Source organism: Ornithorhynchus anatinus, chromosome 21 (genome assembly GCF_004115215.2).
Source record: "Ornithorhynchus anatinus isolate Pmale09 chromosome 21, mOrnAna1.pri.v4, whole genome shotgun sequence".
Classification (NCBI taxonomy): domain Eukaryota; kingdom Metazoa; phylum Chordata; class Mammalia; order Monotremata; family Ornithorhynchidae; genus Ornithorhynchus; species Ornithorhynchus anatinus.
Genome location: NC_041748.1, coordinates 13,134,575 through 13,152,644, shown reverse-complemented (window position 1 = coordinate 13,152,644; position 18,070 = coordinate 13,134,575). Strand labels below are relative to the sequence as shown.

Genomic DNA, 18,070 nt, shown 5'->3' with positions numbered 1-18,070 from the left:
CATTCAATCATATTTACTGAGGACGCACTGTGTGCCAAACACTGTTCAAAGTACTTGGGAGAGTACAATACAACAATAAACGGACACATTCCCTGCTCATGTGGTGCGGAATGGCCAACAATGACCCTAATTTCATCAAGTTGCACTGGCAATTATTTTTCTGTAGATAGATTGCGCTTGTTTATTCTAAGGTCCCTTTCCTGCCCTGAATTTGACCTGATGAGGTTTTCCAGTCGTTTTTCCCTTTTAGCCCTGCATTCCATCATCTGAAAAAAAAAACGCCCAATTAGGAAATTCAGCGGGGGACTCCTTCCTCCAGAGCATCGGGGACTGTTAAATAAAATCCATCCCAGCACCAATCCCTCTGGGACCCAATTACTTAGCATTTTCTGTCCTGAAAAGCGGCTAATCATTCTAATCCTTCACTTCCAATTTCATAAGCTGTTTTCTATCCATGCACTTAGCAAATCCTTGTGTCTATTTTAAGTTATTTTCTTCATTTTCATTTGGTGGCTAGGCTAGACCATGGGTTTTTGAGTTGACAAGGGGATCTCTTAGGTGTCTGAATAACTGGGTTTTCATCAAAGAGAGGGAAAATGAGAAGCAGCTGAAAAATGGCTCATGGCCATTACAAGTCTGCAGAGACGTTGCCATTTAGGATACCCATGTAATTCTTGAAACGAGCGGGCATCTTCTAAGCCCTTTTCTGAAGACACAAGGTCCGTTCCAGCTTTCCAACTTGCTGAGACCTAAAGGGGTCGTGTCATAATGGGGCAGCCATGACTGCAATGTGCTATCCCAAGCCACTCTTTACTCTTCCCCTGGGGCAGATGGGGGCAAAATGGTGACCTCCTGCCCAGATATATAAAATCTGGGGAATTGGTAAATTCCCCACCTCAAGCTTCTTCTGTCCCTGATGGGCAGACATGGCAGAGGCTTGCCATTCCCTGCTGGAAAATGGACCAGGATGCTCCCATGTAAAGAACTAGATCAGTGGGGAAAGGAAAGGGAAAATTCTCCCTTTGAAGGTGCCACATTAATCAGGATTTGTTGCGGGGTCTATACAGGTTGGGTGGTGGGCATAATTGTTTTTTTCTCTCTCTCTCCCCCTGAGGGCCAGGGTCATGCCGTAGTTGATAGAACACGGTCTCGGGAGTCAGAAGGTCACGGGTTCTAATCCCAGCTCCGTTATTTGTCTTCTGTGTGACCTTGGGCGAGTCACAACTTCTCTGTGCCTCAGTTACCTCATCTGTAAAATGGGGATTAAGACTGTATGCCCCACGTGAGACAACTTGATTCTCCTGTGTCTACCCCAGCGCTTAGAACAGTGCTCTGCACATAGTAAGCGCTTAACAAATACCAACATTATCATTATTATTATTAGTTACCGCTAATAATTAAGATGTGATTTAAGATGTAAGATCCCATGTGGGACAGGCACTGTGTCCAACCTGATTTGCTTGTTTCCACCCCTGTGCTTAGTAGAGTGCCTGGTACATAGTGAGTACTTAACGAATAGTAATAATAATAATAATAATGTTGGTATTTGTTAAGCGCTTACTATGGGCAGAGCACTGTTCTAAGCGCTGGGGTAGATACAGGGTAATCAGGTTGTCCCACGTGGGGCTCACGGTCTTAATCCCCATTTTACAGATGAGGTAACTGAGGCACAGAGAAGCGAAGTGACCTGCCCACAGTCACACAGCTGACAAGTGGCAGAGCCGGGAGTCGAACTCATGACCTCTGACTCCGAAGCCCAGGCTCTTTTCACTGAGCCACGCTGCTAATAACTTTAATAATAATAATTGTTATTATTATTAAAACTTGCTGTTCTAATAGTTGAATATCTACCTGGAAATGGTCTTCTCGCCTCAACAGAAGGAATAAATGTGGAAGGGCTGACACCAAAACAGGAGATTCTCCAAGCAGGAGTGGAAGTACTCGAACAAAAAGAGATGCATCATTTCAGCCAGCCTAGGGAATTCTCTATATCAGAATTGGATTTTAGGCTCAATCCACGTCATGATCTGTCAGGATATCTACTGGTCTCCTGCTCTAGACTGTGAGCTTGCTGTGGACAAGGAGTGGGTCTATTTATTGTTATCCTGAACTCTCCCAAGCACTCAAAACAGTGCTTAGCACACAGTAAGCACTCAATAAATACAGCTGAATGAATGAATGAAAAACAAAGGAATCCTTATATGTATATATGTACATATATGTGGGGGAGGGAGGGCGGTGTGTGTGTGAGTAGATATATGGACATAAGTGTAAATATATATGTATATATGTGAATATATATATATATATATATATATATATATATATATATATATATATATATGTTCCTGTGCATATTCCCTCCTCTCCCACACATACAGAGGCAATTATTTATGGGTTTATGATGTGCTTAGGACTCCTGAATGAAAGCCAATACATTCAATTTGTGATTTTTCCAGGCTAATGGAGAAGGGTAGGGCATCAAAACATGAAACTGAGACACTGAAAACATCTCATTCTACTGTTAATTCCAACTGTTGATTACTAAATTGACTAGGCTGAATTTCATCTCCTCTCCCAAGCTCTTCCCCTTCCTGGGAGGATGGAATATGAAATTGTTAAAAGGAATGAAACAGAAATAAAAGGGAGACTGTGCTAATCCAAATCGAACACTGCATTAGTGACCACATCCAAACTTCACCCAGGTGAGCCAGCCACCCAACCCCACAGAACTTATGCACATATCTGTAAATTATTTATTGATATTATTGTCTCCTCTAGGTTGCAAGCTCATTGTGTGAAGGGAATGAGTCTGTTGTATTTGCCCAAGCGCTTGGTACAATGCTTTGCAAACAGTAAGTGCTCAATAAATACGACTGAATGAATGAAAAGTGAGGTCATTTTCATGTCTCTGGATGATTCCATTTTTAAATGGGTTCATTCATCCATTCATTCATTCAATAGGATTCACTGAGTGCTTACTATTCATTCAATAGTATTTATTGAGCGCTTACTATGTGCAGAGCACTGTACTAAGCTCTTGGAATGAACAAGTCGGCAACAGATAGAGACAGTCCTTGCCCATTGACGGGTTTACAGTCTAATTGGGGGAGACAGACAGACAAGAACAAGAGCAATAAATAGAATCAAGGGGATGAACATCTCATTAAAACAATAGCAAATAAACAGAATCAAGGTGATGTACATCTCATTAACAAAATAAATAAGTAATGAAAATATATACAGTTGAGGGGACGAGTACAGTGCTAAGGGGAGGGGAAGGGAGAGGGGGAGGAGCAGAGGGAAAGGGGGGAAAAGAGGGCTTAGCTGAGGGGAGGTGAAGGGGGGTAGAGAGGGAGCAGAGGGAAGAGGGGAAAGGGGGAGCTCAGTCTGGGAGGGCCTCTTGGAGGAGGTGAGCTCTACGTAGGGTTTTGAAGAGGGGAAGAGAATTAGTTTGGCGGAGGTGAGGAGGGAGGGCGTTCCAGGACCGCGGGAGGACGTGGCCCGGGGTCAACGGCGGGATAGGCGAGAACGGGGGACGGTGAGGAGGTGGGCGGCAGAGGAGCGGAGCGTGCGGGGTGGGCGGTAGAAAGAGAGAAGGGAGGAGAGGTAGGAGGGGGCACGGTGATGGAGAGCCTTGAAGCCTAGAGTGAGAAGTTTTTGTTTCGTGCGGAGGTTATACTCCGGGTTATACTCATGGGGTCTGCTTTGTTAGGAAACACCGTGTCTTTTTCAATACTCTTGATCCCTGCTGGAAGAAGAGAAACTTTTGTCCTACCCCATCATCCTTAATGGAAACTGGTTTAAGCCCATCTATTCCTGGGATGACGGTGCCCACAAGCCCAAAGGAGTGTATCTACTATTTTAAAGCTAGATTCAAATCTTGCGGGGGTTTATTTATAGAATATTATTCAGAAGACCCAGTGCTTCGAGGCGCTACATTAGCAGCTTCCATTTTACTATTCAATCAATCGATCGCACTTCTTGAACACTTACCATGTGCGGAGCACTGTATTAAGCACTTGGGAGAGTACAATGTAACTGAGTAGGTAGATGTGCTCCCTGCCCACAAGAAGCTTACGGTGTGACATCCTAATTTGTGTCCTTCGCTCTTTCCAGGCAAACCTAGCCCTTGTTCTTTACTTTCCTGCCTCCCACGCCCTGTCTGGAACGCTGTTCCTCATGGCCGTGCCAAAAAATACCTAAAAAGGGGAGAAGAAATCTCCTCATCCCCTCACCTTCTGCCTCAACCTTCATGTATTTACCAATTTGTTTATTCATCACTAAAATCTATTCATCAATTTGTTTCTCCATTTAGGGCATGAATTCTCCATTTAGAGCATGGGAGGGATCACGGCTTTGATATGTTTTATACATTCACAAGTCTCTAGTACAGGTCTCTGTGTTTTGATGTAAATGAATATAAATATGAAAACATGGCTCTTAATAACAGAATATTTTGCCTAATATTTAATGATGGTTATGCAGTTTAAAGAAATAAACAGAAACATGCAACAACTAAAAACAGATGCAGACAACGTGGGGACTAATGAGACAATCTTACATGGTCAATAAAGCTATCGTTCGGGTTTTCCTTTTCTAAATCATACTTTTCTAGAGCTATAAAAATAAAGAAGTTTAATCTTGACATGAATGTGCCAACTACACAATTCACCCGAGGTGAATGGGTGCTGAATGACTTTCGCAACACCGAAATGGCAGAACTCTTTTCAAATGGGTAATGTTGGCTGATCTTAAGGAGAGTTGAATCCTACGGAAAAGGCCCAGGCGGATGGGTTACGTTGACTTTGTACAAAAGGCTGCAAATAACTCAACAGGCGCTGTGGGTTGTCGGGCGCAAGAAGCACCACTACGCAAATGAAAATAGGTCTCAATGCGTCACGCACAATGGAAGGCAGATGTATCCAAAATTAAGCATTTATTCTGGGCATTTGAGTGTTTCATATGAAAATTCAAAACACACACACACTCAGGGCTCTTCATTTTATCTACCTCAGTGCACGGTTTTGAAAGGCAACTGAATAGCTAAAGTAAATGCCAACCATCTAAATCATCAGATCATATCAATTACTGCCGACAAGTCTCATTTTCCAGAATTATACCATCGGCTTTTTCATTACTATATAATGTCATGTTTTACTCATTTTATCTCACACTACTGACATTTCAAGTGTGAGGGTAAGTGATATTGATGCAAGAAGAACTCATTTTTCAATACTCAACAGCTCCGGAGAATAAGTCAAAAATCTTCCTTTGATTCATTAGGTCTGTGACCTTTACTGGGATTATAATTCAGTATGGAGAGACAACTAAATTTCATGGGACAATACAGCCTCAGTTCTTTCAGCGTAACCTTCTACTACAATGCTTTACTAACGAAGAAGATTCAAGTACACACTCTGCCTGCATCATAAATAAGTCTCCACAGTGTGCATCTCCACTTCTTAGATAGGAAGACATCTAAAATGATGATCATAATGCCACTGGAAAGCTTCGGCTTTTATCATATTTGTTTTAATATAATTTGAGATATGAGCAGGCCTGTTAAGGGCAATCAATATTTCATTAATGCTCACACCATATGGCTTAGAAGCAGCATGGCCTAGGGGATAAGAGCACGGGCCTGGGAGTCAGAAGGACCTGGGTTCTAATCTCGGCTCCGCCACTTGTCTCCTGTGTGACCTTGGGCACGTCACTTCCTGAGCCTCAGTTCCCTCATCTGTAAAATGGGGATTAGGACTGTGAGTTCCCTATAGGACAAGGACTGTGTCTAATCTGATTTGCTTGTATCGACCCAGCATTTAGTACAGTACCTAACATACAGTAAGTGCGTAACAAATACCAATATTATTATTACTGTTATTATTACTAATCCCTACTGATAAAAAAGGAAACATCGTTTGTCATTTCATTATCTTTGGCAATGTGAGAGGGTAATGAAAAAAATTTGAAATTGCGTGAAAACATCATGGGAAAGAGCACGGCCTGGGCGTCAGAGGACCAGGGTTCTAATCCCCAAATATATGTCAGAAGCAGCGTGGCCTATAGGGAAGAGCATAGGCCTGGGAGTCACAGGACATGGGTTCTAATCCTGTCCCCGCCACTTGTTTGCTGTGTGATCTGCTGTGTAGTCTTGGGCACATCATTTAATTTTTCTGTGCCTCAGTCCTCTCATCTGTAAAGTGGGGATTTAATACCTATACTTCCTCTCCCTTAGTCTATGAGCCCTGTGTAAGACAGGGACTGTTTGATCTGACTGCCTGATTGGCTCAGTACAGTGCCTGGCACAGAGTGAATGCTTAGCAAATTCCCCCTTGTCTTCACTGCCACCGTCCTCTCCTGTTTTTCCTATCTCTCTGACCCCTCCCTTCTCAGTCTCTTTGACAGATGCCTCCTCTGCCTCCCACCCACTAACTCTGGGAGACTCTCACGGCTCAGTTTTAGGTCCTGTCTACTTGTTCTGTTTTGTTGTCTGTCTCCCCTCTTCTAGACTGTGAGCCCGTTGTAGGGTAGGGATCGTCTCTATTTGCTGCCGCACTGTGCTTTCCAAGCCAGCCCTTAGTACAGTGCTCTGCACACAGACACATTCAGTAAACACGATTAAATGAAAAAAAAAAACCAACTGAATGAATCCCCATCTACACCCACTCCCTTGGAGAATTCATTCATTCACTCCCACATCTTCAACAACCAACTCTTTGCAGATAATTCCCATATCTACATCTCCAGCTCTGACGTCTCTCCTTTGCAACCTTACATCTCCTCTTGCTTCAGGACACTTCTACTTGAGTGTCCTGGAGACACCGCAAACCTAACATATCCAAAATAGAACTCTTCATTTTCCCATCCAAAGAATCATCTCCCCATGACCTTCCCATCATTGTAGAAAACACGACTATCCTCCCTATCTTAAAACCCATAGCCTTGGCATTATCCTCAACTCATCCATCTCAAACTGCTTATTCGGCCTGTCACTATACCCTGTTGTTTTTCCCTTCACAACATCTCTAGAATCCACCCCTTCGTCTGCATCCAAACTGCTACCATGCAGGTCCAAGCACTAATAGTGATAATAACAAAAATAATAACAAAAACAGTAGTGGTATTTGTTAAATGCTTACTATGAGCCAAGCACTGCTCTAAGCGCTGGGGCAGATACAAGCTAATCGGGTTGGACACAGTCCCTGCCCCACAAGGGGCTCACAGTCTTAATCCCCATTTTACAGATGAAATAAATGAGGTAAAGAGAAGTGAATTGGCTTGCCCAAGGTCACATGGCAGACAAGTGGTAGAACCACAATTAGAACCCACGATCTCTGAGTCCCAGGCCCATGCTCGATCCAACAGACCTCACTACTTCCATTATTTATCACTTATCATAACCCACCTTGACTATTCAATCACCTTCCCTGCGGAACTCCCTGCCTCCTGTCTTTCCCCACTCCAGGTCACATCTCACTCTGCTGTCCGGATCATTTTTCTACAAAAAGGTTCAGTTCACGGCTTCCCGCTCCTCAAGAACCTTCAATGGCTGTCCATCCATTTCCACCCACGTCCCTCCTGGAACCCCCGCCCTCCTCAAATCCGAAGGACGATTACTCTCTCCACCTTCAAAGCCTTGCGGGCACATCTCCAAGAGGTCTTCCCTGACTGAGCCCCCATTTTCTCTTCTCCTACACCCTGCCGCATCGCCTCGACTGGCTCCCTTCGTTCACCTTCTTTCTGGCACCACAGCATTTGTGTACGTATCTGTAAATTTATGTTAATGTGTGCCCCCACCCCCATAGATTACTGTAACCTTATTAAGGGCAGGGAATATGTCTGTTTATTTTCGTTTTATGTACTCTTCCAAGCACTTAGTACAGTGGTCAGCACACAGTAAGCGCTCAAGAAATACGACTGAATGAATAAATGAATGAAACAGAATCTCCTTACCATCAATCAGCTCTCCCTTCCTATCTTACCTCCTACTATCACCCAACCCACAGACTTGATTCCTTTACCGCCCACTTACTCACTGTACCTCAAACTCATCTAGCTCACCGCTGGCTCCTTGCCCACAGCCTCCCTCTGCCCTGAAATTCCCTCCCCGTGTATATCTGACAGACCATCATTTTCCCCATCTTCAAAATTCTACTAAAATAATATCTCTTCCAAGAGGTCTTCTCTGACTAACCTCTCAATTCCCCTATTTACCCTCCTTTCTCAATTACCTTACACACTTGGGTCTGTACTTCCTAAGAACTTTGATTTTCAACCCACAGCACATATGTACATCTATATCTATATCTATATCTATATCTATATATATATATATTTGAAGTCTGTCTTCCCCCACAGACCCTAAGCTCGTTTTGAACAGGGATGGTGCTCACCTACTCTACTGTCCTCCCCCAAGCGCTTAGTACAGTGCTCTGCATATGGAAAACACTCCATATTAAGGGTTGTTATTACACACACTCTCTTCTGAGCTCTAATTCCTTTCAATATACTTTTGAAAACCAAGTAAAATGCTCCTGTTCCAAAATAAACTTCTCTTTAATTTAATCCAGGTTTAGGCGGGGGTGTTAGAAAAACCACTTACCCGGGCAATACAGTAATCTCTGGGGTTTTCCTTTTCCAAGCCATACTTTTCCAAAGCTTCTGCAACAGCAAAGTCTGTGGTGTCCGTAGTAGACAGGAGGATTGTCTTGTAGGGGATATTTGGTTTTAAACTGTCTGCGTAAATTCTCAGTGTTCCGCCTGAAAAAACAGAAAACTTCGGTGTACGTAACACATCATTTTATGTTATCAGACACAGACGAGGGGCTGTCAGGCATAGAAAATTCCCTTGCCATCTTTGAAAACATGAAGCCGAGAGAGATTGAAGCCCCTACCAGAATCGGGACGCCCATCTGAGCTTCGGAACTCCTGCATCCTTTTCTCCAGTTTCTGCTGCCTCCGCCGCTTCATGACCACCTCCGGATTGGATATTGTGCGGGTAAAACTGGTTTCGGGCATATCTTTGTATACCTCGGCGGCAAGGCGGGAGTTCTCGCTGCCAAAAGGAATGAAACCAAATGCCATCACCGCCGAACGAGATGGAAAGTGTATTTTAAAACGCTGGATGTACAGCCAAGAGGTTATTTAAAAGTAACGGGGCAAAGTTCTTTTTGACAACTTAATTTAGTGAATTAAACCATGGTTTGTAGGACATGTGCTTCAAATGAAAGGATAATGTGCAATAACTAAAATGTAAAATAAATGCTTAGAGTTGTGAAGGGCAAAAATCACAGAGTTCAAATGCTCCTGTCCTTTTCTGGGTCCATTCTATTCTCCATCTATACCCGCTGACTCCCTCGGAGAACTCATTAGCTTCCATGGGTTCAACTACCATCTCGGGAGAGATGATTCCCATATCTACCTCTCCAGCCCTGACCTCTCTCCCTCTCTCCAGCCCTGCATTTCCTCCTCCGTTCAGGACATCTCTACTTGGATGTCACACTGACACTTCCAACTTATCATGTCCAAAACAGAACTCCTAATCTTCCCACCCAACTCCTGTCCTCCCCATGATTTTCCCGTCACTGTTCACAGCACCACCTTCCTTCCTGTCTCACAAGCCCTTAACCTCGGCATCATCGTTGCCTACTTGTTTTGTTTGGTTGTCAGTCTCCCTTCTTCTAGACTGTGAGCCCGTTGTTGGGTAGGGATGGTCTCTGTTGCCTAATTGAACTTTCCAAGTGCTTAGTACAGTGCTCTGCCCACAGTAAGTGCTCAATAAATACAATTAAATGAATGAATGAACTGTTGACTCATCTCCATCATTCAACCCACATATTCAATCTATCACAAAATCCTGTCAGTTCAACCTTCACAACATTGCTAAAACTCACCCTTTCCTCTTCATTCAAGCTGCTACCATGTTAAATCTAACCATTTATTCTATCATGCCTTGATTAGTATTTCATCTTCTTGGCTGATCCCCCCAGCCTCCTGTCTCTCCCCTCTCCAGTCCATACTTCCTCGGCCGCCCGGATCGTTTTTCCACAAAAACCTTCAGAACATGTTGCCCCCACTCCTCAAAAAACTCCAGTGGGTTTCCCATCCACCTCCACATCAAACAAAAACTCCTCACCGTTGGCTTCAAAGCAGTCAATCCCCTTGCCCCCTCCTACCTCAGCTCACTGCTCCCCTCCTACAATCCAGCCTGCCCACTTCGTTCCTCTAACGCTAACCTTCTCACTGTACCTCGATCTCGTCTGTCTTGCCGTCGACCTCTCGTCCGCATCCTTCCTCTTCATATCCAACCGATAATTACTTTCCCCACCTTCAAAGCCCACCTCCTCCAAGAGGCCTTCCCTGATAAGCTCCCCTATCCTCTTCTCCCATTCCCTTCTGCAATGCCCTTATTTACTCCATTCATCCCTCCCTCAGCCCTTCAGCACTTAGGTACATATCCATAATTTATTTGTATTAACATCTGTCTCCCCACATCTAAACTGGAAGCTCGCTGTGGGCAGGGATCGCACCTACCAACTCTGTTATATTGTACTCTCTTAAGTGCTTAGTACAGAGCTCTGCTCAAAGTAAGAGCTCAACAAATAGGACGACTGACTGATGAATCTATTCACCCTAATTATCTTTTTGGCTAGGTCTACATCTGGGAGAAGAAGAAAATCAATACCCTAAAAGGCTCATTCCTAACTCTGCTCAGCACCAACATTCATTCAATCGTATTTATTGAGCACTTACCGTGTGCAGAGCGCTGTACTGAGTGCTTAGAGTAAGGTCTGCACTGCGCTGAGCTCCAATATTTAAGGAAACTGGGGTGTCCAGGGCTAGCATAATTATCATCATCATGAGAATAATAAATGATAATGGTATTTGTTAAATGCTTATTCTGTGCCAAGCACTGTACTAAGTGCTTGGGAAAGTACAATACAACAATAAACAGACATTCCCTGCTCACAATGAGCTCACAGTCTAGGGGAGGGTGGGAGGGGAGACAGGCAGAGTTTAAGTGAGAAAGAGATTAAGTATTGAAACCTCCATTTTACAGACAGGAAGACGTAAGCAGAGTGAAGGGAAGTGACGTGCTGAGGTTACATAGCCGTGAAGCAGCAGAGATGGGATTAGAACCCAGGTTCTCTGAGGCCCGGGCTCTTTCCACTACAAACTGCTCCTCCATTCCTTATCAGAAGCAATACAGGGGCATAGGGACAATCTTGCCATACTAGAAGCAGCGTGGCTCAGTGGAAAGAGCCCGGGCTTGGGAGTCAGAAGTCATGGGTTTGAATCCCGGCTCTGCCATTTCATTCAATAGTATTTATTGAGCGTTTACTATGTGCAGAGCACTGTACGAAGTGCTTGGAATGTACAGATCAGCAACAGATAGAGACAGTCCCTGCCCAGTGACGGGCTTACAGTCTAATCGGGGGAGACAGACGGACAAAAACAATAGCAATAGAATCAAGGGGATGTACATCTCATTAAAACAACAGCAATAAATAGAATCAAGGTGATGCACATCTCATTAACAAAATAAATAGGGTAATAAAAATATATACAAATGAGCAGACGAGCACAGTGCTGAGGGGAAGGGAAGGGAGAGGGGGAGGAGCAGAGGGAAAGGGGGGAAAAGAGGGCTTAGCTGAGGGGAGGTGAAGGGGGGGTGGGGGGAGCAGAGGGAAAAGGGGAAGCTCAGTCTGGGAAGGCCTCCTGGGGGAGGTGAGCTCTAAGTAGGGCTTTGAAGAGGGGAAGAGAATTAGTTTGGCGGAGGTGAGGGGGGAGGGCGTTCCAGGACAGTGGGAGGACGTGGCCCAGGGGTCGACGGCGGGATAGGCTAGAATGGGGGACGGTGAGGAGGTGGGTGGAAGAGCAGTGGAGCGTGCGGGGTGGGCAGTAGAAAGAGAGAAGGGAGGAGAGGTAGGAGGAGGCAAGGTGATGGAGAGCCTTGTGGCCTAGAGTGAGAAGTTTTTGTTTCGTGCGGAGGTTGATAGGCAACCACTGGAGGTTTTTAAGAAGGAGAGTGACTCGCCCAGAGCATTTCTGCAGGTGTTTTTGCTGCCATTTGTCAGCTGTGTGACTGTGGGCAAGTCACTTCACTTCTCTGTTCCTCAGTTACCTCATCTGTAAAATGGGGATTAACCGTGAGCCTCACGTGGGACAACCTGATTACCCTGTATCTACCCCAGGGCTTAGAACAGTGCTCTACTATGTGCACATAGTAAGCGCTTAACAAATACCAACATTATTACACTATATTCTTGGGAAGGGAAGGAAGGAGAATGAGAAGGAGGAGGAATGAAAAGAGGATATTTCACTTCCACTGGCCTGAATACGTTGTTTTTGGGTTGTGTTTTTTTTTATTCTGACGAGCAACCACCACGGATAAGGATTGGAGCCATAAGATCTTAATTCTTTGAGTGAAGTAGTGGCATAATGAAACTTACACATCATCTCCCTGCAGAGGCCTGTCATCTTTATCAGATGCCTGCCGCAGTGCCTCCTTCTCCCTCTTCTTCTTCTCCTTCTTTTCCTTTTTGGACAGAGTCCGTTTGAAGTTCTGGATGACCCCTTCTTTTTCCTGCTTCTCAGGTCCGTTGCTCTGAGCCTTCTGAAAAAAAGAAACGCTATAACCACTCCGACCACCTCAAATCAATAGTTAATGCTATTACGGAGGTTGGAAAATTTGGACGACAGGAACCAGGGAACACGCCGGACAGGATTAAAATGGGAAACTGGAGAAGAGCAACCTCGGGAAAATTCAGAATTTCTAAATATGAACATCCAAAGAGATTTATGAAAAAAGGAAATATGTGCATTAAAAGGAAATCATGTTCTTTGCAGTCAAGTGTTGATCATCTATCCTGACAGGATCTTACTTCATTTTTATTATTCTACTTATTAAAGATCTACATACAAGTAGAAGAAAGTCGATGACTCAACTGTAAATAAGACTTAAAGCTACTTGAAACTGAGTTTAAACATTTCGGTTTCCTTCCTAAAGCTTGTTGACATAATTCAAGGTTTTAGGGTTTCTTCAATTATGTACTTGGATCTTTGGGCCCATAAATGCTTTGGCTGCGGCTGACAAGTCCCCAAGTTGGGTTTTACTTTCAACTTTGGAGACCCAACTCTGGTGCGGCAACAAACTGGAAAGAATACAACTCCCTGAGCTTCAGAGCAGCTGGGGAGAAAAGAAGGCAATTCTCTTTGGCTCATTAACACGTACATCCTCAGGATGGCTACACAAATACATGTCCCAAACTCTCCGTGATAATTAGACCGAGTTCCTGCACCAAAATAGAAAGTCGCCAGCTGGGGCCTTTATGTACAAATGACCACGGAGAATTCTGAAAACACGCCCTATGCAAGGAACGAGCAGAAAACTTCCCAGTGGGCAGGCAACACGTCAACCGACTCTGTTATATCCTATCTTCCGAGCCCTTCGTACTGTACTCTGCACACGCTAAGAGCTCAATAAATATGAGTGATTGAATGAAAACTACAAATGCAGGAATTAGAGTTGAATTACCAAAGCTTGCTTTATGCGAATCGCCATAGGGAAAGTGATGTTCACAGGGGATCTCTTGAAAGCCACCGTCTGACCATCTTATCTCTATCTTGTCAGGTTACACATGAAAACCTTAGAGATTCTCTGGTATAGAATAATAGCAAGAAAAATTGCTTCTCACTGCATTGTACTCACCCAAATGCTCAGTAAAAGGCTCTGCGTACAACAAACACTCAAAAAAAATCCAGTGACTGACAGATTCCCAAGAGCAGAGTAAAAAGACAACTCTGGTAGTGATATACAACTTATTGACGACTTGGCACATCCCATAGCCACAAAGCTTAAATTTCAAAAAGGCACCGAAAGAACTCTGTCGGCAGTCGGCAAGTGATATAGCAATCTGCATTATTTCATAGGCTCTAACTAGATTTAAAATGTGCACAAGAAGTGTCCAGGAAAACACCACCATCTGAATCAGGGTGAATGTGAAAGTACTTTCCTACAAAGCTTAAATTTCAAAAAGACACTGGAAGAATTCTGTCGGCAGTCAATACCAAATGATAAATCAATCTGCATTATTTTAAAGGCTCTAATCAAATTTAAAATGTGTATAAGAGGTGCCCAGGAAAACATCATTATCTGAATCAGGGGTGAACATGAACATGAACCTTCCAGAAAGGCTTTAATTTCAAAAGACACAAAGAACTCTGCCGGCAGTCAATACCAAGTGATGAATCGATCTGCATTATTTTAAAAGCTTTAATCATACTTAAAATGTGTACGAGAGGTGCCAGGAAAGCACCATCATCTGAATCACGGGTGAATACGAAATTACCTTCCAGCAAGGCTTTAATTTCAAAAGGACAATGAAAGAATTCTGTTGGCAGTCAAGAGCAAATGATAAGTCGATCTGCATTATTTTAAAAGCTGTAACCAGATTTAAAATGTGTAAAAGAGGTGCTCCAGAAAAACACCCTCGTCTGAATCAAGGGTGAACGTGAAAACACTTTCCAAAGGGAACAGCCGCTGCTCCTGCCTCCGGTGACCGCTGAAAGGACTTTACGTGGGAGGGTGGGGGGACTAAGGGGACAGTCCGATTCCAGGAAAAGGGCCCGAGGAGAGGAAGTTGGGACCTGAATGGACACGTTTGGACACACACACTCCATTGCTTCCTAGACTCGGGGGAGTGAAGAAGGTCTGGCGAAGGTTGAACCGAGGTGGCCAGGGCAGTAGAAGAAGAGGAGGGCTGATGCCCTGGGAGGGTAAGTAGCCAAAAAAATCCCTCCTTGTCAGTTCCCTGTGGCTTCTTCTGGTGAGAGGTGCATGGTGGGAGTGGGGGTGGGGTGGAGTCAGGCCCAGAGTCCAAGGCCATTTAAGGAAAGGCCCAGGTTGTCCCCATAGCTAAAGGCTGGGATGGAGTCAAACCTCACTTTTCATTCCCGAAAGGCTGTTAAGGGACTTTCTATCTTACCAGGACTGAATTCAGCATGGCGTAGTGGATTGAGCACGGCCTGGGGGTCAGAGGTGATGGGTTCTAATCCCAGCTCCACCACTTGTCTGCTGTGTGACCCTGGGCAAGTCACTTCATATCTCTGGGCCTCAGTTATCTCATCAGTAAAAGGGGGACCGGGACCATAAGCCCAGCGAGGGACAGGGACTCTGTCCATCCCAATTTGCTTTATCCACCCATATGCTTAGTTCAGTGACTGGCACATCGTAAGTGCTTAAATTTCATAATTAGTGTTATCACTTCTCCATCCCTGATATGAATGCTACGGACCAGGATGTGACTACTGAATGAGGTGCTAAGGTAGACATTTTGACTCCAGGACAGGTCAAACTCAAAACAGGTGTCTAACGCAAACTTCAGACTTTAAAAGGGTGAGCAGAAAACATATCTAATTCAAGAAACGGATTTCTTATAAAACACCTCTGAATCCCAGGTGCTTTGTAAAGAAGACTCTGATGGTACCAAAAATACTTAAATAATTAATTAGGAAAGAGACTATTCTAGACGGTAAGCTGGTTGTGGGTAGGCAACGTGTCTGCCGACTCTCTGTACTGTTCTCTTCAAGGCAGTTAGTACAGTTGTCTGCAAGCACTCAATAAGCACCATCAAATGAGAAAGAAAACTCTGTAGTATAAAGGCTAGAACAATTACCAAGAGGTTTGGTGTTTGGGAAAAAAAAATCAATGGGCTAGAGGCACTCTGTGATTCTCCCCGTAAGACAGATGTATATCTACTGGCAGGTGGGAGGAGATGAGAGGAGAGGCAGTCATATCACCTACCTTCTGTGGGAAGAGAGACTTGTGACAAGAATAACGACAGTTTATCCCATAGCATTAAAATGAGCAAATGCCCATTAAATGGAATTTGGTAAGCTGGCTTCATTAAACTTCTCAAAAGTACTAATCAGTTAACACATATCGCTTCTGCTACATATTAGCATCACTAGGAAAAGTCAGGGGGCTCCTACCTTTGGAGGGAGGGAATCATTTTCATTCTTGAGAACAAATCTCCCCTCCCGATCATCTTTGTTCCAGTTTAACTGAACGACCAGAGGCTTTTCATCTATATCCAATCTTCTTTCTTCTTCAAAACATGAAAAGGAAAATGAAGAACCGGAGGTTATTTTGTGATGGATTACTACGACTTCCATATTTCTACTTTCTACTTAGCCAAAACAGGAACCGTTCTTCTGAACAATAGATTGGCAGAAATGATTCAGTATGAACACTAGGATCGGGTTAAGATCAAGTCACGACTTTTGTCCAAGGGATTCCACTCGGTTCTAACCCACGTAGTCTCTCACTAACAGGTCTCGCTTCTGCTGCCATGGTATGAGCCTGGGTGTCCTTCCTCTCTGACCTATATCCCTCTGTCTCCTTCGGTCGCTTGCTTTTCTGACTCATGGCCTCTGATTCGACTCACCCAGCTTCAGCCTAGTTCTAAGCAGACGACTCTCAAATCGACCTCTTTTGGCCTGACCGCACCCCTAACCTTCTTGCCGAGGCACGGGCGCTTGGAATGTCCCACCGGCACCTCAAACACAGAACGCCTAAAATAGAATGCCTCATCTTTGCCCCCTCAACTCACTCCTCAAATTATAGAGAAGCAGCACGGCCTACCAGAAAGAGCGAGGGCCTGGGAATCAGAGGACCTGGATTTTAATCCCAGCACCGCTACCTATCTGCTGTGTGACCTTGGGTAAATCACATCACTTTTCTGGGCCTCAAAGACCTCATCTGTAAAATGGGGATTAAGACTGCGAGCACTGTGTGGGACAGGGACTGTGTCCAAACCGGTTATCTTGTATCTACCTCAGCAATTAATGCAGAGCCTGGCACATAATATGAGCTAAACCAACACCATAAAACAATACCCACACCAAAAAATGATCCATCTCCGTCGCCAGCACTCCACCCTCCCTGACCTGAGGCCTGAAGCTTCAGAGTTATCCTTAACTCCTCTCCATCCTTCAACTCACCCACTCAATCTCCAGCCAAAATCCTAACCCTTTTCCTCTACAACATCTACTAGATCCCCCCCCTTCCTCTTCACCCCAACAGCTACCGCCCCAGTGCAAACTCCAGTCAGATAATCATATGTTTATTAAGCGTTTACTATGTGCAGAGCACTGTTCTAAGCGCTGGGGTAGATACAAGGTAATCAGGTTGTCCCACGTGAGGCTCACAGTTAATCCCCATTTTACAAATGAGGTAACTGAGGCACAGAGAAGTTAAGTGACTTGCCCACAGTCACACAGCTGACAAGTGGCGAAGCAGGGATGGCAGCGACACTTGTCTATCGGGCTCCTTGCTGGTCTCCCAGCTTCCTGCCTCTCCCTCTTCCAACCACTGCTATAAAGATCACCCACGAGAGTCACTTGACACCCATCTCTCTGTCCCGCCCCAACAAAACTCTCCATTGGCTCCCTGTCCGTCTGCATCAAGCAAAAATTCCTGGCTCTATACCCAGTCAGCTCACCCTACATATCTGCAAACCAACTCAGTCCACCTTACACATCTGTCTTTTTCTCTTGCTCTACACCACCTCTTCCTCCAAACTAACTTAATTGTTCTTTACTCGATTTTCCTGCCTCAATCCTTTCGCTCGGACTGTTCCCCCTGCATGAAGCTTTCTCCCTTCCCAAACCTGACGGACCTCAGCCCTCCCCAATTTCAAAATCCTCCTGAAATCCTCTCCCCTTCCTCAAGCCTTCCTTGATTAACTTCTGGCAATCCAAGTTGTAGAAACCCATCAGCCCTCTCTAGCACAAAAGTACTACTATTTTACTTACTCTATTTGTACATACTTTAATGTCTGTCTCCCCTACTGGAGGGGAAGCTCCTTGAGGGAAGGGAACTTTCTGTACTGCCTCTGTCAAATGCTCAATAAATACCACTGATTGTTTACTACTTTCTAAAAGGTAAGTACAGCACACTGCACCCAATGGGATAATAATAATAATGGTACTTGTTAGCTCTTACTATGGGCCAAGCCCCGTTCTCAGCACTGGGGACGATACAAGTTAATCAGGTTGGACAGAG

The 18,070-nt window shown here is 44.5% G+C and overlaps 1 protein-coding gene across 21 annotated transcripts in view; it reads right to left on the bottom strand.

The window, feature by feature from the left end:
• The window catches only part of AFDN (afadin, adherens junction formation factor), a 205,062-nt gene that overhangs the window by 112,823 nt on the left and 74,169 nt on the right, over positions 1-18,070 (bottom strand). For 14 of the 21 annotated variants that reach the window (XM_029049191.2, XM_029049203.2, XM_029049210.2 and 11 more), the window contains exons 3-6: positions 15,997-16,112; positions 12,456-12,619; positions 8,898-9,058; positions 8,606-8,763 (exon numbers count right to left, since the gene is read on the bottom strand). In XM_029049191.2, coding sequence (XP_028905024.1) covers positions 8,606-8,763; positions 8,898-9,058; positions 12,456-12,619; positions 15,997-16,112 — 599 coding nt within the window. The remainder of the gene's footprint in view (positions 1-8,605; positions 8,764-8,897; positions 9,059-12,455; positions 12,620-15,996; positions 16,113-18,070) is intronic. The other 7 variants (XM_029049192.2, XM_029049204.2, XM_029049205.2 and 4 more) reach the window with 3 other exon arrangements.